Below are 27,730 nucleotides of genomic sequence, written 5' to 3'. Positions count from 1 at the left end.
TATGATGCAACATGATCAAGGAGAGTGAAAGCTATAAGCTTGGGGATGCCCCGGTGGTTCACCCCAGCATATATCAAGAAGACTCAAGCGTCTAAGCTTGGGGATGCCCAAGGCATCCCCTTCTTCATCGACAACATTATCAGGTTCCTCCCCTGAAACTATATTTTTATTCCATCACATCTTATGTGCTTTGCTTGGAGCGTCGGTTTGTTTTTGTTTTTTGTTTTGTTTGAATAAAATGGATCCTAGCATTCACTTTATGGGAGAGAGACACGCTCCGCTGTAGCATATGGACAAGTATGTCCTTAGTTTCTACTCATAGTATTCATGGCGAAGTTTCTCCTTCGTTAAATTGTTATATGGTTGGAATTGGAAAATGATACATGTAGTAATTGCTATAAATGTCTTGGGTAATGTGATACTTGGCAATTGTTATGCTCATGTTTAAGCTCTTGCATCATATGCTTTGCACCCATTAATGAAGAAATACATAGAGCATGCTAAAATTTGGTTTGCATATTTGGTTTCTCTAAGGTCTAGATAATTTCTAGTATTGAGTTTGAACAACAAAGAAGACGGTGTAGAGTCTTATAATGTTTTCAATATGTCTTTTATGTGAGTTTTGCTGCACCGGTTCATCCTTGTGTTTGTTTCAAATAAGCCTTGCTAGCCTAAACCTTGTATCGAGAGGGAATACTTCTCATGCATCCAAAATACTTGAGCCAACCACTATGCCATTTGTGTCCACCATACCTACCTACTACATGGTATTTCCCGCCATTCCAAAGTAAATTGCTTGAGTGCTACCTTTAAAATTCCATCATTCACCTTTGCAATATATAGCTCATGGGACAAATAGCTTAAAAACTATTGTGGTATTGAATATGTAATTATGCACTTTATCTCTTATTAAGTTGCTTGTTGTGCGATAACCATGTTCACTGGGGACGCCATCAACTACTCTTTGTTGAATTTCATGTGAGTTGCTATGCATGTTCGTCTTGTCTGAAGTAAGAGAGATCTACCACCTTATGGTTAAGCATGCATATTGTTAGAGAAGAACATTGGGCCGCTAACTAAAGCCATGATCCATGGTGGAAGTTTCAGTTTTGGACATATATCCTCAATCTCATATGAGAAAATTATTAATTGTTGTTACATGCTTATGCATAAAAGAGGAGTCCATTATCTGTTGTCTATGTTGTCCCGGTATGGATGTCTAAGTTGAGAATAATCAATAGCGAGAAATCCAATGCGAGCTTTCTCCTTAGACCTTTGTACAAAGTGCATAGAGGTACCCCTTTGTGACACTTGGTTAAAACATGTGCATTGCGATGATCCGGTAGTCCAAGCTAATTAGGACAAGGTGCGGGCACTATTAGTACACTATGCATGAGGCTTGCAACTTGTAAGATATAATTTACATGATACATATGCTTTATTACTACCGTTGACAAAATTGTTTCATGTTTTCAAAATCAAAGCTCTAGCACAAATATAGCAATCGATGCTTTTCCTCTATGGAGGACCATTCTTTTACTTTCAATGTTGAGTCAGTTCACCTATTTCTCTCCACCTCAAGAAGAAAACACTTGTGTGAACTGTGCATTGATTCCTACATATTTGCTTATTGCACTTATTATATTACTCTATGTTGACAATATCCATGAGATATACATGTTACAAGTTGAAAGCAACCGCTGAAACTTAATCTTCCTTTGTGTTGCTTCAATACCTTTACTTTGAATTATTGCTTTATGAGTTAACTCTTATGCAAGACTTATTGATACTTGTCTTGAAGTGCTATTCATGAAAAGTCTTTGCTTTATGATTCACTTGTTTACTCATGTCATATACATTGTTTTGATCGCTGCATTCACTACATATGCTTTACAAATAGTATGATCAAGGTTATGATGGCATGTCACTCCGTAAATTATCTCGTGTTATCGTTTTACCTGCCGACGAGCAAAACTAAGCTTGGGGATGCTGATACGTCTCCGACGTATCGATAATTTCTTATGTTCCATGCCACATTATTGATGTTATCTACATGTTATGCACACTTTATGTCATATTCGTGCATTTTCTGGAACTAACCTATTAACAAGATGCCGAAGTGCCGATTCTTTGTTTTCTGCTGTTTTTGGTTTCAGAAATCCTAGTAAGGAAATATTCTCGGAATTGGACGAAATCAACGCCCAGGGTCCTATTTTGCCACGAAGCTTCCAGAAGTCCGAAGAGGAGACGAAGAGGGGCCACGAGGGGGCCACACCCTAGGGCGGCGCGGCCCCCCCCTTGGCCGCGCGGCCCTGTGGTGTGGGGCCCTCGTGCCGCCTCCTGACCTGCCCTTCCGCCTACTTAAAGCCTCCGTTGCGAAACCCCCAGTACCGAGAGCCACGATACGGAAAACCTTCCGGAGACGCCGCCGCCGCCGATCCCATCTCGGGGATCCAGAGATCGCCTCCGGCACTCGCCGGGAGAGGGGAATCATCTCCCGGGAGGACTCTACGCAGCCATGGTCGCCTCGAGTGATGTGTGAGTCGTCTACCCCTGGACTATGGGTCCATAGCAGTAGCTAGATGGTTGTCTTCTCCCCATTGTGCTTCATTGTCGGATCTTGTGAGCTGCCTAACATGATCAAGATCATCTATCTGTAATTCTATATGTTGCGTTTGTTGGGATCCGATGAATAGAGAATACTTGTTATGTTGATTATCAATTCATGTCTATGTGTTGTTTATGATCTTGCATGCTCTCCGTTATTAGTAGATGCTCTGGCCAAGTTGATGCTAGTAACTCCAAGAGGGAGTATTTATGCTCGATAGTGGGTTCATGTCTCCGTGAATCTGGAGGGGTGACAAGAACCTCTAAGGTTATGGATGTGCTGTTGCCACTAGGGATAAAACATTGGTGCTATGTTCAAGGATGTAGTCACTAATTACATTACGTGCAATACTTAATGCAATTGTCTGTTGTTAGCAACTTAATACTGGAGGGGGTTCGGATGATAACCTGAAGGTGGACTTTTTAGGCATAGATGCATGCTGGATGGCGGTCTATGTACTTTGTCGTAATGCCCAATTAAATCTCACTATACTCATCATAATATGTATGTGCATGGTCATGCCCTCTTTATTTGTCAATTGCCCAACTGTAATTTGTTCACCCAACATGCTGTTTATCTTATGGGAGAGACACCTCTAGTGAACTGTGGACCCCGGTCCAATTCTCTATACTGAAATACAATCTACTACAATACTGTTCTACTGTTTTCTGCAAACAATCATCTTCCACACAATACGGTTAATCCTTTGTTACAGCAAGCCGGTGAGATCGACAACCTCACTGTTTCGTTGGGGCAAAGTACTTTGGTTGTGTTGTGCAGGTTCCACGTTGGCGCCGGAATCTCTGGTGTTGCGCCGCACTACATCCCGCCGCCATCAACCTTCAACGTGCTTCTTGACTCCTACTGGTTCGATTAAACCTTGGTTTCTTACTGAGGGAAACTTGCCGCTGTGCGCATCACACCTTCCTCTTGGGGTTCCCAACGGACGTGTCAACCACACGCATCAGTTATCTCTACCAGCAAGGTAGATCATCCCTCTTCTCTTTTGTTTACACATGTATTTTAGTTTTATTTATAGATGACACTCCTCCCAACCTTTTGCTTTCACAAGCCATGGCTAACCGAATCCTCGGGTGCCTTCCAACATTTCACATACCATGGAGGAGTGTCTATTGCAAAATTAAGTTGCTCAGTGATAAATCAGGGCAAAACATGTGAAGAGAATTATTAATGAAAGTTAATTAATTGGGGCTGGGCACCCTGTTGCCAGCTCTTTTTGCAAAATTATTGGATAAGCGGATGTATATGCCACTAGTCCATTGGTGAAAGTCTGCCCAACAAAATTGAAAGATAAAACACCACATACTTCCTCATGAGCTATAAAACATTGACACAAATAAGGAGTAGTAAAGTTTTGAACTGTTTAAAGGTAGCACATGAAGTATTTACTTGGAATGGCATAAAATACCACATAATAAGTAGTTATGGTGGATACAAATGGCACAGGTTTTGGCTCAAGGATTTGGATGCACGAGAAGCATTCCCTCTCAGTACAAGGCTTTGGCTAGCAAGGTTGTTTGAAGCAAACACAAGTATAAACCGGTACAACAAGACTTACATAAAAACATATTGCAAGCATTATAAGACTCTACACTGTCTTCCTTGTTACCCAAACACTTTTACCAGAAAATATCTAGACCTTAGAGAGACCAATCATGCAAACCAAATTTCAGCCAGCTCTACGGTAGTTCTCCACTAATAGGCTTAAACTACATGGTGCAAAAGCTTAAACATGATCTACTTGAGAGCTCAAAACAATTGCCAAGCATCAAATTATTCAAGACAATATACCAACTACCACATGAAGCATTTTCTGTTTCCAACCGAATAACAATCAATGATGCGGCTTTCAGCTTTCGCCATAAATATAAACAAATAAGTGCTGAGGCTTTCAACTTTCACCATGAACATTAAAAGTAAAACGAAGAACACAAGTGTTCAAATGAAAAAGCGGAGCGTGTCTATCTCCCACACAAGCATGTTAGGATCCGATTTATTCAGAAAACTAAAATAACAAAACGAAAATAAAAGCACACAGACGCTCCAAGTAAAGCACATAAGATGTGACGGAATTAAAATATAGTTTCACTAGAGGTGACCTGATAAGTTTGATGAAGAAGGGGATGCCTTGGGCAACCCCAAGCTTAGACGCTTGAGTCTTCTTGGAATATATGGGGATGACCCACGGGGGCATCCCCAAGCTTAGGCTTTTCACTCTTCTTGATCATATTGTATCATCCTCCTCTCTTGATCCATGAAAACTTCCTTCACACCAAACTCAAAGCAATCTCATTAGAGGGTTAGTGCATAATCAAAAATTTACATGTTCAGCAAGGACACAATCATCCCCAAGGCTACTGAAATTTAATGGAGCAAAGAAATCCACTCAAAGACAGTAAAAGAGGCAATGTAAAATAAAAGGCAGAATCTGTCAAAACAGAACAGTTCGTGAAGACGAATTTTTTCGAGGCACTTAACATGCTCAGATGAAAAAGCTCCAGTTGAATGAAAGTTGCGTACATATCTGAGGATTACTCATGAATTTTTTTCATAATTTTCAGTTTTTTATAGAGAGAGAAAAGCTCAGATTCGTGACAGGTAAAAAACTTTTTCTGCGCAGAAATCCAAATCTAGTATCAACTTTCTATCAAAGACTTTACTTGGCACAACAATGCAAGAAAATAAAGATACATAGATATTGCTACAGTAGTAGGCAGTACCTTGACTCAAAAATAAAACAAAAATTTCAGAAATAAAACAATGGGTTGTCTCCCAAGAGCGCTTTTCTTTAAAGCATTTTAGCTAGGCATGATAATTTTCATGATGCTCTTATAAAGATGAGAGTTGAATATAAGAGAGCATCAAAAAGCAAATACCAAACACATTTAAGTCTAACCCACTTTCTATGCAAACGAATCTTGTAAAAAAACAAATTATTGAAGCATGAAGCTACTATCATAGAAAGACAAAGCAAGTGCAACTTCAAAATTTTCAACAAAAAGAGAGGTGACTTAATATTATTGAGATATATAAAACCATGTCTCCCTCTATCATAATAATTTTCAGTGGTATCATTGATAAACTCAACAATATAGCTATCGCATAAAGCATTCTTATCATGATCCACATGCATAAAAGTATCATTACTCTCCACACAAGCATAATCAATTTTATTAGTAATAGTGGGAGTAAAACTATCACATCCATCATTATAATCATCATAAATTGGAGGCATAGAATAATCATAATGAATTTTATCCTCAATAGTAGATGGACTGAAAATATCACAATCACCATAACGAACTTGAATATGATAGACAAGCTGTATATTAGAGAGATGGTTTTGGGTAATCTCTCCATAACTATGACAAGTTTCATGAGGATGACTGTAATTATAACCTATGTCATAGTATTCTTTATAATAATTGTCAAAGATTGGAGGCATAGTGTCATCATAAGAAATAGAATAGTTATCTTCCAAAGTGTGCTCATCTGTAAACATACCATCATTGTTACTAGAAGGAGATGTATCAAACATATAATCATCAGTAGCAAAAAGATTTTCAAACACCTCATCCCCAAGCTTAGAGCTTTCTATATCATCATGGGAAGAAACATGGATAGTACTAATACTATGGCAATTATTAACACCATCATTTTCAGAATTAGTGTCTCAGAGATCTTCAATATCAAAAGAAATGTGCTTTTCCCAATCATGATCAGTAATATAAATAACAGGCATAGGTTCATCATCAAGTTTAGAATCATCGAATTCAGAATTATAAGTATCAATTGTAATAGGAGCAACAAGTTTGGGAGAAGATACCGTTTCCTCTCTCCTTTTACTCCTCTTCTTCCTCTTCTTCGTTCCCTTCTTCTTCTTCTTCTTCTTCTTCTTCTTCCTCTTCTTTTCCTCTTTAGGAGGGAGAGGCTTGAAAGGAAGCTTCTCAACATAACCTGGTTTATTATTAGAAACAATAGAAGAAACTTGGGAGGATACCTCTCTTTCATTAATAAGAACAAAACACATATTAGTCCTGTCATATTTTGGTAAAGTCCCATCCTTTATAACACTTTGTATGTAGGTGTTGGCATGGCAATTATTAACACAATAGAGATAACATCCATGCAACACACTATTCATATCAAGATCACTCATATCTAACAAAGAAATTTTTCTTGATAACTCTTCACACCCCAAAAATAAAGTAAGTTCATCATGCTGATTAGGAGTGATCATGTTATCACAATATAGACTTGAAGTACTCATTAAATTCGAAATACTATCATCATGACCAGAACATTGAAAATTAAAATGACCCACTTCATAGCAAAGTTCACAAATAAAAGGATGGAGGTCACAAACTTTTTCACCAAGATCTTTTAGAGCCTTGTACCACATTCTAGTTTTTTCATTCCTATGATGGATACAATATTCATCTTCGATTTGATTAATTCCACAAGGTCTATGCATTCCACAAAAATTAACATGCTTATAAGAAATAGTATTTTCAGAAGTTTGAGCATGTTTATTGCAATCATTAACAACAATTTCATTTTCCATGCAAGTGTCTTTGAAAGTTTCATGATACACGTCCCAATTTTCTTTAGGAACATTAATATGAGAAGAAAAGGTTCTACAACAATCAACAATAATTTGAGAATCAAGACCATAATTATCACTAAGCTTTTGAAAACCAGCAATTTCAATGAAAGACTTAATGCATTCATATTCATAGTTTATACCCGATTCTTTACCTTTGTCGTTCTCCCAATCTTCAGTATTGCTTTGAATTCTTTCAAGAAGATCCCATCTAGCTTCAACCTTCTTACTTGTGAAAGAACCCTGTGAACATGCATCTACATAATCCTTATAATGACTTGAAAGCCTTACATAAAAATTAGTAACATTATTTCCTCAGAAAGCTCATGGTTAGGACATTTGAGTATTAATGTTTTTAGTCTTCCCCAAGATTGAGCAATGCTTTCTCCATCATGAGAGTAAAAATTATAAATGCGATTCCTATCTAGATGCACTTCATGAAGGGGATAAAATTTAGTGTAAAAGAGAGATTCAAGTTGTTTCCAATTCGATGGTTGTTCATCCAGCAACCTATACCATTCCTTTGCTTTGTCCTTATGTGACAATGTAAATAGTTTCCTCATAATATTTTCTCTTGATAAACCTGCAATTTCAAATAACTCACAAAGTTCTGTAAGTTTAGACAAGTGAACACTTGGATGGACTGATCCATCCCATACATACTGATCATTCATAACCCTTTCAACAATTTTCACAGGTATTTTAAAAGAATACTTTCAACAGGTGGATTTGGAATATCACAAGCATCATTCGAATTACCACATATTGGAGACAAAGCATTATCAAGGCAAAATACTTCATCCAAAGCTGAGGAGCAAAAAAGATTATTTTTATATAAACTAGCTTCTCCAAGCTTGGGTTTTTCCATAGCATTAAAAATAATGGTGTCCAAAAAATTTATACTAATAACATTACTACCAATATTATGCAGACAAACTTCCGTAGGTTTTTAATTTTCTCTTCAAAAGCATCATGTCCTAATTCAATATAAATTTCATAAAGATCTCTAATTTTTTTTGTTGTTTTCCATTAAGCCTAACTAGTGAAATAAAAACAAGAAACAAAAAGATATAATTGCAGAATCTAAAGAAAATAGCTTCGAGCACTCACACACCGACAACAGTACTAGGAAATAGCTTAGTAGTCGGAGGATGTGAATACATAAGAAAAAAGAAAAAATAAACAAAACAATATAAAAAGAAAATAGGGAAAATGAGTGAAAAAAACAAATATGAATCCTAGTGAGCAAAAAAACCAGAGAAGAAAACCAGGAAGCTGAAACAAAACACGTGTACCAAGAATGGCCAGGCCTAGTAGACCAACATGGCAAATCCTATACACCGACCAGGTCGGCCGCTATCAAGGCACAGACACCTCCGCTACATGTATGGGGCCGAATTCGGTGGCGTATTTTGCATATTTTTCTATTTTCTGTTTTCTGTTTCTCTTTCTTTCTTTTCTTTTTTATTTTTTCTTTCCTTTTCCTTTTTTATTTTCTGTTTTTTTTCCTTTTTCTTTTCTTTTTTTGTTTTGTTTCTTTTCTGTTTATTTTTATTTTTGTTTAAATTTGAAAATAGTTCAAATTCAGAAAAAATTTAAAATTGAAAATTGTCCAAAATTTTAAAAATGTTCAAATTTGAAAACCGTTCAAATAAAAAAATGTTTAAATTTGAAATCCGTTAAAATTTGAAAAATCTTCAAATACAAAAAATGTTCATATTATAAAAGCGTTAAAATTCGAAATCCGTTCAAATATAATAAAATGTTCAAATTTGGAAAAATGTTCAAATTCAAAAAATGTTCATAACTAAGAATGTTAATTTTTGGAAAAAAATAAATTTTACAAATTTTAAAAAATGTTCAAATTTAAATTATATCCATATCCGAAAATGTTCAAATTTCGAAAAAAATTAAATCAGAATCTGAACATTTTAAAAATTTCGAAAAATTTGAATCTGAACAGATTTTGAAATTTTGTTCTCCGAAATATATTTTTTAAAAGTTAGATATTGAAAAAGAAAATATTAACAGAAAAGAAACAACAAAAAATTAAAAAAACGTACCTGCTACTAATGGGCCGCGGCCCAACCAACTGACCTCGTACACGCTGACCAGGTCGGTGTACAGCACTCCTCGAAGAGGGGGGGTGCTTTACACCGACCTGCTCGGTCGGGAGGGACGAGCCGCACACCCCCCGGCTGTTGTTGGGCCTGGCCCACGGTCGTGGTTTGAACAGCTTTTTTATTTGTTTAGATTTATACAATTTTTAAATAGGAATAATTTTCAAATTAGAACAAATTTTGAATTGGAAAAATATTAAATTGGAACAAATTTTTAAAATTTATTATTTTTTATATATGAACAATTTCCGAAGAACATTTTTAAAATTCGAACAAATTTTAAATTTAAACACTTTTCGAATTTGAAATTTTTTTATGTTTGAACAATTTCGAATTTGAAAATATAATATTTAAACAATTTTTTGTATTTGAACAATTTTTACTTGAACAATTTTCGAATTTGAAAATTTTTATACTTGAACAATTTTCGCATTTGAGCAATTTTTATAATTGAACAAATTTTCGAATTTGAATTTTTTTCGAATATTTGAGATAGAAATTTTTTACATTTAAAATATATTTAAATTTAAAAATTTAAATCTTAAGAACGAAAAAAAACAGAAAAGAAAAAGAAACAGTGAAGGAAAAAAACAGAAAAGATAAAAAAACAGAACAGAAAACAACAAATAAAACGAACTGGACCGACGAGGCCGGCCCATACCGCGCGCGGGGGTGTGCGGCGCGCGGTAGCCACCGACCTGGTCGGCATATAGGATTTTCCGACCAACATCGGTATGCGGCGCCGAACCTGGGCCAGGCCCATAACGCGTCCTAAATCGGAAAGCCGAGCTTGCAGAGGTCCAAATACGGAAGATTTTGCTGCTACTGCTAGCAAGCAAAATATCCGATCAACAAACGCGCATCCTCAGCGACCACTCAGCAGCCAGAGAAATATCTCCTTCGCTTTTTTGCACTTTTTCCCTCCGGGGGTCCCCGGCGACACGTCACAAAGCGCACCGCCGCTACTCCGGCGACGGCGATGGCCTGCGGCGGCGATGATTCGGAGGCGGATCGGCGGGCGGCGCTGCTGCGCGAGATCACCGAGGAGGGCGGCTTCGCGTTCGCGGCCTCGGCGGAGAAGGCCGCGGCGGGGGACCTCCGCTCGGCGGAGGCGGCGCGGGAGATGGCGTGGGAGCAGCTCCACTCGGGGCCCTGGAGCGAGGTCGGCGCCGCCTGGAGGGACGCCTACGCGCTCGCCTGCCTCCACGTCGCGCGCCTCCGCCGGGCCGGCGGCGACCGCGCCGCCGCGCTCCGGGCCCTCGACATGGGGCTCATCATGGGGGGGAACCTCCTCCGCGCCGACCTCGAGGCCGCCCTCGCCTGCATCGTCGCCGAATCGAGCGACGGCGACGGCTCCGAGGCCGCCGTTGAAGAAGCCAAGAGGTGGAGGGAAGGGCTCCAGAGGAACCGTGACATCGCCGATGTGAGACCGCTACTGCCTTCGTAAGATTTCGTGCGTGTGTGGGCTCGTGCTTACTCCGTCAGTACCTCCACTAAGCGAGCTTAATTTGCAGGGGCTTGTTGAAGGATGAATATTCTTCCATGTTTAGTAAGACTGTAGTTTCTAATGCAGATGACTAGATTAGACTATGTAGAAAATCTCATATTGGTAGATTAGATGCACCATGGTAAGTAAATTATGCATGTGAAATGATATTCCCATTTTGACAAGAAAGTGGTGTTCCCATTTCGATTGGTAAGGCATTGATACACTGAATGATGTCTGGATATTTGACCCCAAAAATGGGTGTTGATTGTCTGCAATGATTACAGGATTTTTTTTTCTTGTCACCTCGTTGCTACCTTGTTTTCTGAATTTTTATTTGTGGATGAGGCATTTAGGATTCTTTTTTTGGTGTATTACTCTATTGATGCTGATAATATTGTTATTTCCTCAGGCCCTCAAAATTCTTCCGACAAAGTCTTTATCCTGTAAAGAAATTGCAAGACGGTCTTGCCTATCTTTGGAGGAGTTTATATGTGATTACTTTTTACGTGAAACCCCTGTTATAATCAGTGGCTGCATCGACCATTGGCCTGCGATGACAAAATGGAAGGACATTCAGTACCTAAAGAAGATTGCTGGGGATCGGACTGTTCCTGTTGAAGTAAATGCTTCTCCTCACAGTAGATGTCGAAATGCAAAACAAGCTGTTTCTACTTTGATTATTTATGATGCCTGATTTCTTTTTCGTTCCTGTTATTAGTTCTCAGGGGCCTTAGTATGCCATAGAGATATATTGTGAAGCTAACTACTGATCCCTTTTCTGCTGGTATGAAACAAAAAGGGCATTAAACTTGATGCTCAATAAAATTGTTTGTAAAAACGGTATGGGAGATTGAAGTTTGATCTTCAGCACACCTGTATTACACGTCCCTTTACACTACACTACCTGACTTGCTTACACGATAAGCCCAATGTTTTGAAAATTTGATCCAGTTATTCTTTCGGTTTGTAAGTTGAATCACATATCTTTTGCATTGGCCGTCAGAACTGTATGTAAATGAAACTTCTTTTGAACTGCTCTGTTGTTTGTCACATTTATTCGTTGCATCTTTGATACTATTCACTTAGCTTGTGCGTGATAATTACTTAGCATGTATTTTTTTAAATACTATAAGCATGTGGACTTGTTCGTGAAAATTTGGCGAATGTGATTACATGCCTTTTGGACATGTATAGCTAGCTTCAGTTTTCTTTGGTTTTCCATGTATCGTCTTCCTTTAACCATGCAGATATTTATAAGAATTACAAAGAACCACTTTCCCTGATGTTGCGGGCATATTATCATAGTTGAAATCTTGTCCAATTAAGACAATATCTAAGAATGTTAGATAGCAGTTGCTAGGTATTTATCTGCAATCCATTTGACCAGTTTAATTCACAATAGCTTCTAGTAATTTAAAACCCCTGCTTAGTCGAGGTTATAGAAATAATATACTCTTGTATTAATCTCCCAGTAATTTTGGACAAATGCTTAATTGAGATTTTAGAAGGAATATTTCCCCTTATATTATTTTCCTAGTTGTTTTGGTACACTGATATAATTGACTCCGTGTCAGGTTGGGAAGAGCTATGTTTGTAGTGAGTGGAAGCAGGAGCTAATCACGTTTTCCCAGTTCCTTGAGAGGATGTGGTCAACAGTCTGCCCTTCAAATGTGACATATCTAGCTCAGCATCCATTATTTGAGCAGGTGGAAGCTGGCATTGTTGATTCCTTAGTAAATTTATTTTGTATGGAAAAGAAAACGTCTTAGTTCAGCTGTCAGACTTTAGCTATTGACAATTGGCAGATAAAAGAGCTTCATGAAGACATAATGGTTCCTGATTACTGCTATGCTGGTGGAGGGGAACTCCAGTCACTGAATGCATGGTTTGGTCCACATGGGACAGTGACACCATTGCACTACGACCCACATCACAACATTTTAGCTCAGGTATAATGGGAATATACTTTTTTTTACCTCTGTTTGTTGGTTTTGAGATTTAATAACAAAAGGTTGATGTTCCTGTACTTGAAAAGTTGAACTGACATTTTGCAAGTAGCTATTTTCTTGATAACATATTATCTGTATTATCTTGTAGATATTACTAATTTAACTATGTTTTCTTCAGTTCTTGATTTTTATGCAAGTAACCCTGCACATTTGGCTTCAATGCTTAAATTCACAGCAAATAAATTTCTTAAAAGATGTCTTTCTGTTGGGTTCGTAGTTTAAAATAGCCAGCTATAACCTTTCAAAAAGGTGCGGCTAAGGGAATTAGCTCTCTAAAAGGTGGCTATAGCCCGGCTATAGTTTTTTCGCAGGCCACGGCTATAGCCTATAACCCACTATTTAAAACCATGGTTGGGTTTCATATCTAGCCTACCCCAACTTGCTTGGGACAAAAAGTTTTGTTGTTGTTGTTGTTAAAAATAAAATAAAATATGTTGAGCAACTCAAATCAGTGGATATTGCATAGAGATAAATAGCAAACAGAGAATTCAGAATCACCTAAAATGCTGCGTCTGCCAGGTTGTTTCAGCACTTTGGTGATACAGACTTCAAACTTGCAGTAAAGACCACATATGACCTTTTGAGTGTTTTAGTGTTCGAAATTATTCTGCCTCCATGTTGAACTTCAATTAGTTTTGTCCCTTCATTTGTTTCAACTGTAAATGCTGTACTAGTATATTTCTAGATGATGTCTGCTATATTTCCTATATGTTATCAGCTGTTATCAGTTTATAATAATTTCTCCATACCAGGTCTTGGGCAGGAAGTATATTAGACTCTATCCTGGTTCCGTATCTGAGGACTTGTACCCACACACAGAAACTATGTTAAGCAATACTAGTCAGGTACAGTCAATCTGTTCCGACAAGTTACTCGTTGGAAAGGAAGAATAGCCTTGCAGATCTTCACAGCGGTACATATAGTTTTGGCAGCTGAAGATTGCAATACTGAATTTCCATATGTGCATTATTACTACTACTCTCTTGTCCATTATTCTTAAGCACAAGATTGCAAACTGGTGCTTCATTTTTGGGGCTGAATTAGTAAACTATGATAGATCACCAGTCTGTAGCTCTTTTTCTTTTTCCTTTTTTTTGGTTTCTTTCTCAGTTTTATCCTGTAGATACATCAATATAGTGTTATATTATCCTTCTCCGTATTCTTCCATATTTTCCAGTATCCACATAAGTACATGACATGTTGCTACAGTTTTGTTGGTTTTGGTATAATGCACTAGTGCGGATATAAAGACAATTTATGTTGTTATATTGTGCTAATGGATGCCTCTGCAGGTGGATCTTGACAACATAGATGCAAAGGAGTTCCCAAGGGTACAAAACCTTGACTTCATGGACTGCATATTGGAGGAGGGTGACCTGCTGTACATTCCACCAAAATGGTGGCATTACGTCAGATCTCTTTCTATTAGTTTCTCCGTTAGCTTTTGGTGGCGTGCTGCAGCTATAACTTCAGACGCTCCATAGAGGCGATGTCTTGGTATTTGGTACATCAGGATCAGACCTCAGGATTGAGGAGCTTGGTAAACCTGACCGGACCCCTTGTTTCGACATCCAATCATACGGCATTGCTTGGATGCAGTTGTCCATGCCTATTATTGCAGATGTACATTGTTAGTTTCGCTATAACTATCTGAAACACCTGAAAATTTCTTCTGTGCCACACGTAACGGTGATTTACATTCTGTACCCTTTGATACTTGGAGGTTCAGATTGATCATATTCCAATATCCTGTGACCCGTGTTATTTCTTAGACAAGTTTGTAAAACTTCCATGTAAGTCCCATTGCAAATCATGTGCATTCATACGCACGACGCTTGCCTGTACGGTTTTTTTTTTTTTTTTTTCAACATGTTTTCACCCAATGTTTTGCATAGTCGACAGTCTTGTACTTGTATTCTGTCTTGTCACCTCTAAATAAGGCTGTACATGTCTGCCATTTGAGGTTACGGCATGGTTATCGTCCATTGCGAGGACTATTGGTCTTATGAGGAGCTGTTGGCCTGCATAGATGATGGAACTGAAGAATCCTATGGCCCATGGCCATGGGAACAATATATATTGTTGATCAAATGACACATACAGTGGTTGAATGATACAAGTGCGCCCAATTATTCCGATGGAAACAACTCGATCTGGTGCAAGGAAATCTTCACTCTGTTTCTTTCAAAAGCACTGAAACTTCGTTTTTGACACACGCAAACATCAAAGGCAAGGTGAATGGAAATTAAAGTTCAGGGCCCCCATGCATGGTACCAGCAACAGAAGCCTATGTTGCAACCAGAGACATCTACATCCATTATCTTGGCATCTATCTTTCGGCAGCATCCTATACCATCTATCCGAGCCTGGAGTCTGAATCAGCGTGGAGCCGGAGAGCCGGTAGCAAAGGAGAGAATTTCTCCTGGACCAGGCGAAAGGCTCCACGGAAAAGAAGCTGCACCGCCATGGATGGTCCATGGCATGGTACCGTCTTCGATGGCCGGATGCTTTTGTTCGTGTCGTGGTCGTGTAGAGCGCAGCTGCGCTCGTCTCATGCATGCAACTTCCTGCCCGGCTTCGTGCTCGTAGCTTTCGTCCGTGGGCACTGCTGCTGATACTGTGCTGCGTGTGGGTGGTCACTCCCTTATCCTTCTCTCGCATGCAAGGATTATCGCTGAGACTCTGTTGTGATGATGAAGTGTTTGCTGCAATTTTTTCTCTGTCAAAACGTCCTGCACATTTGGACCTCTCTCTATTTGCCGCTTTGTGGTCTCTTAATCTGCCATTATGTTTCTGTATGTGCATGAAGTTTAGCAATTTGGACTTTTGCCAACTGTTTTTATTCTTCCTGTTCCGGTGTCCATACTCGCATTCTCGATGTTGTGCACGTAATTACCGCTATCAATAACCAGCGCTGTTAGGTTTCTTCCCCAGTACGGCCAATCATTTGCTGCTGATAGCTCTCAGCCCGTCCGAGTTCGAGTCTCCGTACTCGCATTCTCGGTGTTGTGCACACAATTACCGCTATCAATACATAACGCTGCTGGGTTTCTTCCCCAATACGGCCAATCATTTTTTTTATTCTTCCTGTTCAGCAGTTAGAGACAGAGTGCCAGTGCCTCCAAATTGCTAAACAAATAGTTAAATTGATTGCCAAGGCCAATTTATATTATTTGTGAAGACAACAATGATGGAAGACGGAACGGGCCAACGTATATAGTCTAACCATCAGTAGACAGAAAGGAGTAAGAGCTATATATAGCTCACATGCGTTTGTCATACTACTTAATCAAGGATTAGTTCTAAAATCGCCTTTCTCGTACCGTTTTGTCCCCGAGAACCGAGCCTAGGCAAAAATATGTTTCTATTCATTGTCTTTTTAGGTGTTTTATTTGGGAACACACATCCCAAGTGTAGTGGGTGATGTAGCCGGTGGCCATTTGGGTTAAACAAACGCCACCATGGAACAGAGACATCCTTCTAGTTCTTTCAAAAGAAAGAGACATCCTTCTAGGTATGCAGACTGTCAACAATCTGCATCTCTGCTTTTTTTTTTTTGAGGGAACAATCTGCATCTGTGCTTAGTTGTTAATCTTTTGTTCCTTGTTCAGTCTCTTTGTGCCAGGATTACAGGCAGGCCCTCCTTGGGGTTGCCCACTTCCTTTCGTCGCCATGCTCCTACACAACATCTTTACAGCTTCAACCTTCAAACGACAACAAAATGGGGATAATAAAAATAGTGAATCGACCTCAATCGAGACAATGGAGAAAGTCCACATCAAAGTTTTTAAAAAGATAAGATACGCATACGCTCAAAGTGTTTGGTTTAGGTTACAGTGCACACACACACACCGCCCTGCGGTTTGACAATGAGACGTCGCATCTTGCTCCCTCCTTCCTCCAACGCATGCGTGCTGCTAATGTGCTCGCCGCTAGCCTCCAACGCATGCAGCTAACTAGGCGCCATTGGAAAAGCTCGCAAAGGAAAAATGTAAAGAACTGCTAAAGAGAAGGCAGGGGTGGATCGCCTTTTTGTTGGTTGTGCTGTCAACGAGTCCTTTACCAAATCTTGATAGGGGTATCTGATGTCTGATAATGTGGTTTCCCATGGATAAAAGGCTAACAATGATTAACCGACCCCCTTAGCTTATCCTGGCATGCCATGTGATCCTTGAGCTTTTTGGATAGGCCATACGCATACAACTAGATGTTGCCTTGGGGTTTACATCAACGCCCCATGATTGTTCCAGGGTTCTAATCTAACTTAACTACTAACTTGGATCTTGTTAACTTTTCCTGACCAACTTTTGACTTAATCGCAGGGCTCAAAACAATGCCGAGAAGAGTAGGGGGCCTTTTATATCGGTCCCCTTATCTGTAAGCAATCAAAAACTTTCCAACGCATGGAGCTTAATTATTTTGTAATCATTCAGCTGATTTCACCAGAGATCATATACCAGTGGTATGATTATTATGATTTTTTTTTTGAACCAGGCCGGTAGGTATATACACTAGAGTTCATCTGTAAACCAAAATGGTCGGAAAATGCCCTAAAGCTAGCCGAAAGCTCCTATTACTTTAAGCTTTATTCCGAATCGGATCCAAGCGAAACCTCTACCCCTGCTTCTTCTCCGGCAGAAGCCAGGCCAGCAGGTCACGGGTCGGCAAATGGTGCACCTGGGTTTTGGTTGTGCTACAGTATGTAGGAAGCAGCCAAGCAGGCGATATAGGCAGCTACAGCATTGGACAGTTGATCCAGGCTAGAACAGAGTCAAAGCTTTGGCAACTCCGTCGACAGAGGGCTGCCGAGGCAGGCGGCCAGGCCACAGCGGAAGCAAGAAAAGCCTGCCCGGAGTATCGTTCTTCATTAACTTCGACCATTTCTTAGAGCATCTCCACTCGTTTGCCCTCCCCACGCTGAAATTCGGGGAATTTACGTCCGGATTGGACGTAAATTTGGCGTGGGGAGGAGTAGTTTCCCAGCCGCGATCTCAGACGAAGACGGCGATCTAAATTTGAAAAACTGAAACTTGACAAACTACGGCATAAAACGGTCGAATTTAGACTAAATTTAATGATATTTACTATATAGAGGGCGAAGTTCATACATAGAGACCGAATTCGACTATATTTCGAATTCGGCTAGTAAATATAAAAACACGACGCTCTACATGCCGAAATGGCGGTAGAACACCGTGTAGTCGCCGCCATCGTCGTCGGAGCCGTCGTCGTCGAACTGCGGCGGCGCCGAAGCCGCCTGGCTGCTGCCTTGGCCGGTGTCTCCCCACCGGCCACTGGTGCGAGGCGGGGACGGCGATGGTTTGTACAGGTCGTCGTCGGAGGCTTCGAGGTCGACGACGGGGACGGCGGCGCCGGATGGAGGAGTCGCAGGCCGGCGGTAGCGAGCGACGTCCTGGAGGAGCCTCGCCTGCCGCTCCGCCTCCTCCTTCTACCACTGCTCCCTCGACCAGGCGCAGGCCTGGTCGAGCGGCATGGCGTTCTCAGCGTCGACGAGGTCCTGGAGGGACCTCGCGATGACAGCCTCGAGGATGGCGGCGTCCTCGGCGCTTTCGGCCTCCTCCACCTTCACCTTCGCCGGCTTGCGCTTCCGCTCGCCGGAGGTGTCATGTTCGCGCTTCGGGCGGAGCCGTCCTTGTGCCGTCGAAGGCTCGTGGATGACGATGCCGCCACCGCGCGTGCGGTGGCTCGGCGGGGAAGCCGGCTCCTTTTTCACCGGCGCCAAGGATGGCGCCGACCTGGAGAGCGACCTCGACGCCGTGTCGGAAGACGACGAGCTGGCAGCCATGCGCCGTGGCTGCCAGCTGTTTCCCCGGCGGCGGCTGGTCGATGCCCTCGATGGAGGGGGCATCGTGAGCACCGGGGAGTTGCCGCCCTCGATGTGCTCGAGGACGTTATGGAGCGTCCTATTCGGCGCGCTCCACCAACGCCGGCGACCCGCGGCGTTGTTGCGCGGAGGCGGAGGTGGCGGGCCGTCGTAGGACGTCAGTTCCCGCTCCCACCGCCGGAGGAAGAAGGAGTTCCACCGCGTGTAGTTCTCGGGGTGGTGGCGCGGGTCGGCGCGTTCTTCCTCCGTCATGGCCATCCGCGCCTCCTCGATGGCGACGTCGAGGGCGTGGCCCTGGGGCGCCGGCGGGATTGGCACGCCACCAGCACTTAGCCGCCACCCGCCGCCGGGAGGCCTCGTGTCCGGCGGGCAGGGGTACCCCGCCTGGTGGAGGAGGTGCCCCTCCCACGCGTGGAGCGACCGGCGGGGGAAGCCGTTATTGGCTGCGCCGTCGTCGTCGTAGAACGCCATCGGGAGAGTGGAGCAGGGATGCGCGTCGCGGCGAGCGGAGCGGCGTATATAGGCGCGGCTGGCGCCGGCGATTAATGTCGCGTGGAATGCGACGCGTCCGCGGCGAACTGACCGGCAGCAGCCTTTACTGCGCGCGGAAGACGATGCATGCGCGGAAGACGATGCGCGTGTCGCTGACCGGTCGGGGCCACCTCCGCGGCGAAGACGAAACGAAAGCGCGGGAGAGATTTCTCGGCGTTTCGCGCGCTTTCGCTTCGTCCGGAGTCCCCGAGCGCTCCCCGGGGGGCCGGGGTTGGCGTGGGCTCGCCGGATGGATGAAAGCCCAAATCCGGCGAAAAAGAGGAACCGGGGGCGCGGCTGGGCCATTTTTCGCCGTCCGGATGAAAAATGGCACGTAGCCAGGAGGTAGATCATAGACGCCACTAGAAGCTAGCATTATTTGCCACACCCAAACGGCCACCTATTCCCCTGAAAAGACGAGTTGCATTAACAAACCAAGGAGCAGAGCCCACTCGAGCCTGACATTCCTCTTTCGCAGGGGCCACTCTCAAGATCTCCAATAGAGTGGAGCAGTGTCTCTTGCCAAAATTCGAATGTAGCAAAGCAAATTCCAATAGAGTGGGGCAGTCTATCTTGCCAAAATTCGAGTGTAGCAAAGCACATTTGGCATATGCTGCATGAGAAGCGTTGGATTGTGAAGAAAATACCATAATGCATATAATACTACCTGGTAACTTAGTATGTTTCTTTACAATTTTTAGGACCAAACTAAAACACAATTGTAGTTCAAATTTGAATTACTTTTGATCGGTAGAAAACTCATTTAAATGGCAAAACGTAGTTACAGACCAAAAACAAAGACTCCATTGGCCATCCCATATGATCTACATTATGTGAAAGTTGCATTAGTGCCATTTCCCCATATTTTATTTGTAGCTCCTTCAAAACCCCTTTTTTTGGCACACATAAAACAGAAAATTATTTTAAGAAAAAAGTTGGAAGATTTCTTTCGTAATATTGTTTGCCATGTCAAGATGCACCTCTATGCCAAATTGTGATAGATTATCATGAACTATGCCACGGGTATGGCCATCCTCTTTGTCATTTGGCTAGAAAGGCAAGATAAGTCATACATGATGGTCTTTTCTAAGAACACTTTTTTTTGAAAAATCATACTTAAGTTTTCACTATTTTTTGACAAATAGCACACATAAAAGATGTGCTATCGACATTTTTTTTGATTTTTTACATTTTTTTTATTTTTCTCATAATGGGGTCAAAATTGCCACCATGGTCATTAATATCAAGGGGTTGAATCTTTCAACTTTATCTCTAGCCAATTCATATAATCCTAGTTAGGTACCTTGAATGATTTTCCCAATTTTTATGACCAAACTAGAGCGCACATATATTTGAAATTTGGATCACTTTAAAAAAATGGATGCAACTCATTTAAATTGGAAAATGTAGTTAAAAAGCAAGAAATCTTGTCATATCTAGAAACTGGCTATATCATGTACCCTGCTTTATGTGAAATTGCATTAGTTCCATTTTCCAAGTGTAAGATTGTTTTTACTACTAACTAGAATTTTTTTGAAAATAAAGTAAAGTAAATAAAGAAAGTAAACTATTGCAAATAAAGTAAAGACTATTTTGTATTTACGCGTATGGGTGTGGGTGTTTCCGTCACCGTCATTTATTCCTCGAGATTCGTCCTTGCCATGGTAGATTGAAAGATTCCTTTCTCTCTCATATTTTTATCCGAATCTCAAAGCACAACGGACGGTGACGGAAATATCCACACCCATGCGTGTAATTATAAGAGTATTTCCTGTAAATTAAATACTATAAAATTAAAACCAAGTAAAGTAAAAGGAAGGAACTCAAGGGAGCAATCGTTTAGGAAAATTGTTATTTGTTGTCACAATTAGTGAGGCACATGGATATTGTTTTTATTGTTTCTTCTCGAGAGGAATCATAGATAGATGGAGCCATAAACATGAGCAATTACACCCCTAGTTATTGATCGAAAGATTGCATCCGAGCAAACAAGGGAGTTATTAAGACATAAAGTCCAACAACCGTTTTAAGTTTCATCGTCCCCATAGTTATATCACTCGTCAATTAACCATGAATTAATATAGCATGCACATTTAAGACTTGGGACACAATTTCTATCAAGACTATCTCTCCTCCTATCATCATGCAACGGTCATAACCTTATGCATCCCCAAATATATGTGTGCACTCATATATCAATACATAAGATCATCATAAAAGATAACATATACATGTGTGTAATCATCAACAGAGGCACAATAGATCATGAGAAAACAACATATTGCATTGCATCACACATCGTGTTTGCCAAGAGATTATAGTAGGGAATGATGAAGAGGTGTCTTCCTAAGGGGGAAAGGCGGCCACAACGAGTAGGAGGCGGCATCGGCGGCTCCCTATGGATGGCGGCTGCTCTTGGGGTGATACGTGCAAACGTATCTATAATTTTTGATGCTCCATGATTGTTTTACACCAATTTCTATATGTTTTATTTACACTTTGTTGCAATTTTATGCATTTTATGGAACTAACATATTGACAAGATGCCACAGTGCTAGTTCCATTCTGTTGTTTTTGTATTTCAGAAAAATTGTACATGAAACATTCTCGGAATTGGACGAAACGAAAGCCGAAGTTCCTATTTTACTGTAACTAAGACGGAGTCCAGAGGGTAGACGAAGAAGTTCCAAGAGGTGGCCACGCCATGCCTAGGCGCGGGCCACCCCCTGGCCGCGCCAACGGGTGGTGTGGGCCCCTCGGGCGACCACTGACCTCACCCTTCCTCCTATTTATTCAACTGGTCGGGAAAAACCTAAATACTCGAGCCTCCATCCACGAAAAGTTTCGTATTGTCCGCTATCGCCGACCCTAACTCGGGAGGGTTCTGAAGCTCTTCCTGGCACCCTGCCGGAGAGGAAGATCATCACTGGAGGCCTCTACATCGCCATGCCTGCCTCCGAAGTGATGCGTGAGTAGTTCATCTCTGGACTATGGGTCCATAGCAATAGCTAGACGGTTGTCTCATCCAATTTATGCTTCATGTTTAGATCTTGTGAGCTGCCTATCATGATCAAGATTATATATATGTAATGCTACATGTTATGTTTGCTGGGATCCGATGAATATTGAATACGTACTATGGTTGAGATTTATTATATACTTGTCATATGTTATTTGTTATCTTGCATGATCTCCGTTGCTAGTAGATGCTCTGGCCAAGTATGGGCTTGTGACTCCAAGAGGGGGTATTTATGCTCGATAATGGGTTCATGCCTCTAGTAATTTGGGAGAGTGATAATAACTTCTAAGGTTGTAGATGTGTTGTTTCTACTAGGGAGAGTGGCCACATCCTTCTAATAATGGTAATGGATTCTTACGACAATTCCTACAACAACAATAAAAGTGCACCCTCTGATCTTGAAGTCGTGCTTAAGGACTTTATTAGTAAATAAAGTACTTTTAATAAAACTGTTGAGGAAAAGTTTGGTAAATTGATGTTCTTGCTTCTAAAGTCGATAGACTTGCTCTTGATGTTGAACCTCTTAAATTAAAGGTTATACCTCATGATATTAATAAAAGCAAAACTTTGAATGTCATTCAAGTTAGAATTGATGACAATGTTCGGATGTTGGCGAAATTGCATGCTTGGTGGGAAAGGGAGGATAAAATTGCTAGAAATAATAATTTGACTAAAGTTTGTACCAGTACCACCACTAGTAATACTAAAGTATCAAATGCTATCAAACCTCCTACTATTAATGGTAAAATAATTGGTGTAGGAAACGTCCACACTCCTACAAAATTTCCTAGAATCACTGAAACTGTTTCTGATAAGAGTGCTGCAAGTTTTCGAAGTACGGGGGACAATAGTCATTTTACCTTTGATAATAACGACTTTGATTTTCATGATTTCAATATCTCGGAAGTAATTAATTTCTTACAAAAGCTTTCTAGAAGTCGTAATGCTAGTGCTATAAATATGGATTTTACAAAACATATTACAAATGCTCTCATGCAAATTAGAGAAGAGAAATTAAAACTTGAACTTCTATTCCTAGGAAGTTACAAGATGGTTGGGAGCCCATCATTAAGATGAAAGTAGATGATTTTGACTGTAATGCTTTATGTGATCTTGGTGCGAGCATCTCTGTTATGCCTAGAAAATTTATGATATGCTTGATTTGCCACCTTTGGAACAACGTTACTTGAATGTTCATCTTGCTGATATTGCTAAGAAGAAACCTTTGGGGAGAGTTAATAATGTTCTTATTATGGTTAATAATAACTTTGTCCCCATTGATTTTGTTGTTTTAGATATTGAATGCAATGCTTCTTGTCCTATTATTTTGGGAAGACCTTTTCTTAGAACTGTTAGTGCTGCTATTGATATGAGAGATGGGATTATTAAATATCAATTCCCACTCAAGAAAGGTATAAAACACTTCTCTATAAAAAGAAATAAATCACCTTTTGATTCTATTATTATTGTAAGTTATGATGTTGATGCTTCTTCACTTGAAAATACTTGATTCAAATTTTATGTGCCTAGCTGAAAGGCGTTAAAGAAAAACACTCTTGGGAGATAACCAATGTTTTATTTATGTAATTTTTATTTTGTTGAGTCTTTTAAGTTTTTACCTATGTAATAATCTCTCCTTATCCTTTTTATTTCATTTTTTTGCCAAGAATAACCTCTGATAGGAAGAAAGTAAGATTTGGGGAAGTTGCTGTCCTAAACAGATTTTGTGCTGTCACAAAAAAAATCGTATTCCCAGCCAGAACGTCATTTTGAGCTGATAATTTTTTAGCATATGCCCCAGGTTATTATTTAACTTTCTTTAGTTTTGCACTTTTCTATTTGAGCAACACAAGAGTTTCTAAGAAATCGATTTTACCTGATGTTCTATTTTGATAGATTTCTGCCACTATTTGCATTTGTCTCTTAATCTTTTTCTTTTTGAGTTATTTTGAGAGAAAGAGCTTTTTGAATAAGTTTCTACAGTAGCTAATATTTTAATGGATGTTTGACATATGTTAGAACTTGATCAAGTGATTTTTTTATTTTGATTCAACTAATCCTGCTAATGAAAATTGTGTGAAGTTTTGTATGAAGGAAGTTTTCAAGTGTAGGGAGAGAAGAATGATGTAATAAGATGAGGTTTGGAGAAAAGCTCAAGCTTGGGGATGCCCATGTCACCCCAAGAAATATCCAAGAGGTACAAGCGTCAAACCTTGGGGATGCCCAAGGCATCCCCTTCTTCATCAACAAAGTATCATGTCATCTTTCAAGACGCTATATTTTTATTGCTTCATATACTATGTTTTGTTCTTGGAGCATCTTTATTTTTGTCTTTAGTTTTCTTTTATTTTGTTTTCTGTAGCATATGGGTTGATCCCAGCATTTTTTTGGAGAATGGTACACTCCGTTTTAATTGCATAGAACACACTAGTTTTCACTCCTATTGTTCTGCGAGTGTTCTCTTTTACTAGTACTACGTTTAGTTCTGGTTTTCCACTCGTATTTTGTTCAGAGCATGTTAGTTTTATTTAGTTCGGTATGATTAGCTCTCTGGTATTTATTTATTATCATCCATGAGAATTGTTTCAAATAAATTGATTGGTGTTGGAGACGAGTAAAATGATTAATGCTTATAGTGGTGCAAAAGGAAGCTTGTTTAGACTGTGGCTTAGACTTTAGCATGTCATGTTAGATGTTATTTTAATTATATGCTTAGTAGTTATTGTTGCAGCATGACTTGTCTCAAATAGCTGAGAGTGCTTAATGTGACATTGAAACAATCATGTGTTGTTTCCATCATACAAAAGCATAATATTATGGTATTCTCCTTTGATGCTTTATTGGGTTGACTTGGCACATTCTTCCATCATGTTATGACTATAAACCACTTTGCTATGTTTTCTCTATGCTAAAAAACAAACAGTTACTTTCAGTGTACTATTATTCATGATCTTTTGTTTGAGTTACTTCTCATGTTGTAACATAGCTGCTAACTTCTATTGTTAGAATTATATCTATCATGCCTATGTTTAGAGTACTTTGATCCCAGCTCACAATGCTTTTACAAAAACTTGATCAAAATTGTGTTGGCTTCATGTCACCTCAAAATTATTTTTGTTATCACTTACCTACTCGAGGACATGCATGAGTTAAGCTTGGGGATGCCGATACGTTGCAAACGTATCTATAATTTTTGATGATCCATGCTTGTTTTACACCAATTTTTATATGTTTTATTTACACTTGTTTGCACTTTTATGCATTTTCTGGAACTAAACTATTGAAAAGATGCCACAATGCCAGTTCCCCGTTTTCTGCTATTTTTGTATTTCCGAAAAGTTGTACAGGAAATATTCTCGGAATTGGATGAAACGAAAGCCGAAGTTCATATTTTACTGTAACGAAGATGGAGTCCAGAGGGCAGACGAAGAAGTGCCAGGAGGCGGCCACACCATGCCTAGGCGCGGACCACCCCTGGCCGCACCTAGGGGGGCCCTCGAGCGCTCACCAACCTCGTCCTTCTGCCCATTTATTCATCAGATCGGTAAAAACCTAAATACCCAAGCCTCAATCCACGAAAAGTTTCGTCGCGGCCGTCATCGCCAACCCTAGCTCAGGAGGATTATGAAGCTCTTCCCGGCACCCTACCGGAGAAGGAGATCGTCACCGGAGGCCTCTATATCGCCATGCCCGCCTCCGAAGTGATGCGTGAGTAGTTCATCTCTATACTACAGGTCCATAGCAGTAGCTAGATGGTTGCCTTCTCCAATTTATGCTTCATGTTTAGATCTTGCGAGCTGCCTATCATGATCAAAATCATCTTTATGTAATGCTACATGTTGTGTTTGCTGAGATCCGATGAATATTAAATACTATGGTTGAGATTGATTATATACTTTTCATATGTTATTTGTGATCTTGCATCCTCTCCGTTGCTAGTAGATGCCCTGGTCAAGTATGTGCTTGTGACTCCAAGAGGAAATATTTATGCTCGATAGTGGGTTCATGGCTCTAGTAATCTAGGAGAGCGACAATACCTTCTAAGGTTGTAGATGTGATGTTGCTACTAGGGAGAAAACAACAATGCTTTGTCTAAGGATAATTCTATTGTTTACTTTACACACTTTGCTTAATGCAATAATCTGTTGCTTGCAACTTAATACTAAAAGGGATGCGGACGCTAACCGGAAGGTGGATTATTAGTCGTAGACGCATTTGGATTACGGTCTAGCTCTGTACCATGTTGTAATGCCCAAATGAATCTTATAGTAATCATCTTGTCATGTATGGTCTTTATTCTGTCAATTGCCCAGCTATAATTTGTTCACCCAGCATGTTAGTTATCTTTATGGAGAGACACCTCTAGGTAACTGTGGACCCTAGCCCTTTCTTTTACACTGATAAAATCATCTACAGCAAACACATGTTCTGTTTACTTACTGCAAGTACTGTTCTCTTTATTTCACCGCAATCAAACATCTCTTTTCACACTATACGGTTAATCCTTTGTTTTCAGCAAAACCGGTTGGATTGACAACCTCACTGTAAGTTGGGGCAAAGTATTTTGGTTGTGTTGTGTGCAGTTTCCACATTATTGCTGACGCTGGTAGTGCGTCCTGCCAAAAGTCAGCTAGCAACACCTTCAGAAATGATTTATTTCTCCTACTGGTTGATTAAACCTTGGTTTCTTACTGAGGAAAAACTTGCTACTGTGCTCATTATATCTTTCTATTGGAGTTCCTCAACGGTGTGCTCTGCACTCATCAGGGGGCAGCGGCCCCTTGCCCCTTCTTCTTCTTTGAACTTGGTGCAGGTGTGTGATGACCCACAAGTATAGGGGGTGTATCGTAGTATCTTCGATAAGAAGGAGTGTCGAACCCAACGAGGAGCAGAAGGTGTTGACAAGCAGTTTCGGTGAAGGATTCACTGTAAATGCTCACAGACAAGTATTCAGGGGTTTTTGATGTAACAGTTGAATAAAGTACGAGTAAGTAAAGTGCGAGAGTAACAATTGCAGCGAGTGGCCCAATCCTTTTTAGCACAAAGGACAAGCCAGTTTGTTTACTTATAATGACCAAACGTTCTCGAGGACACACGGGATTTTAGTCTAGTGCTTTCGCTACATACAACTAATTAATCTTCATTGTTTTGATAAGTGTTGTGTGGGTGAACCTGTGCTAATGTACCGCCCTTCCTAGGACTAATACATACTTGTGATTATACCCCTTGCAAGCATCCGCAACTACAAGAAAGTAATTAAGAATAAATCTAACCACAGCCTTAAACTCTAAGATCCTGCTATCCCTCCTGCATCGATATACCAACGGGGGTTTAGGTTTCTGTCACTCCGGCAACCCCGCAATTGGCAAACGAGTACAAGATGCATTCCCCTAGGCCCATAAAGGTGAAGTGTCATGTAGTCGACGTTCACATGACACCACTAGAAGAATAACACCACAACTTAAATATCATAACATTGAATATT

At 40.5% G+C, this 27,730-nt stretch overlaps 1 protein-coding gene across 2 annotated transcripts; it reads left to right on the top strand.

Moving 5' to 3' along the window:
* The first annotated feature begins 10,196 nt into the window (after window positions 1–10,196).
* Window positions 10,197–14,711, top strand: LOC127302100 (lysine-specific demethylase JMJ30). 2 transcript variants are annotated; one of them, XM_051332460.2, is made up of 6 exons: window positions 10,197–10,775; window positions 11,251–11,460; window positions 12,416–12,547; window positions 12,647–12,790; window positions 13,603–13,695; window positions 14,143–14,711. In XM_051332460.2, exons 1-6 carry the CDS (start codon window positions 10,332–10,334, stop codon window positions 14,332–14,334), a joined length of 1,215 nt encoding a protein of 404 aa, XP_051188420.1. In that variant the 5' UTR covers window positions 10,197–10,331; the 3' UTR covers window positions 14,335–14,711. The 2 variants fall into 2 exon arrangements, with proteins under 2 accessions (XP_051188420.1, XP_051188421.1); XM_051332461.2 differs by having other exon boundaries at window positions 13,603–13,763; window positions 14,143–14,279.
* The last annotated feature ends 13,019 nt before the right edge of the window (window positions 14,712–27,730 follow it).

This window comes from Lolium perenne, chromosome 5 (genome assembly GCF_019359855.2).
Source record: "Lolium perenne isolate Kyuss_39 chromosome 5, Kyuss_2.0, whole genome shotgun sequence".
In the NCBI taxonomy this organism is placed as follows: Eukaryota; Viridiplantae; Streptophyta; class Magnoliopsida; order Poales; family Poaceae; genus Lolium; species Lolium perenne.
The sequence above is the reverse complement of the archived record's forward strand: the minus strand, read 5'-3'. Positions and strand labels throughout refer to the sequence as shown.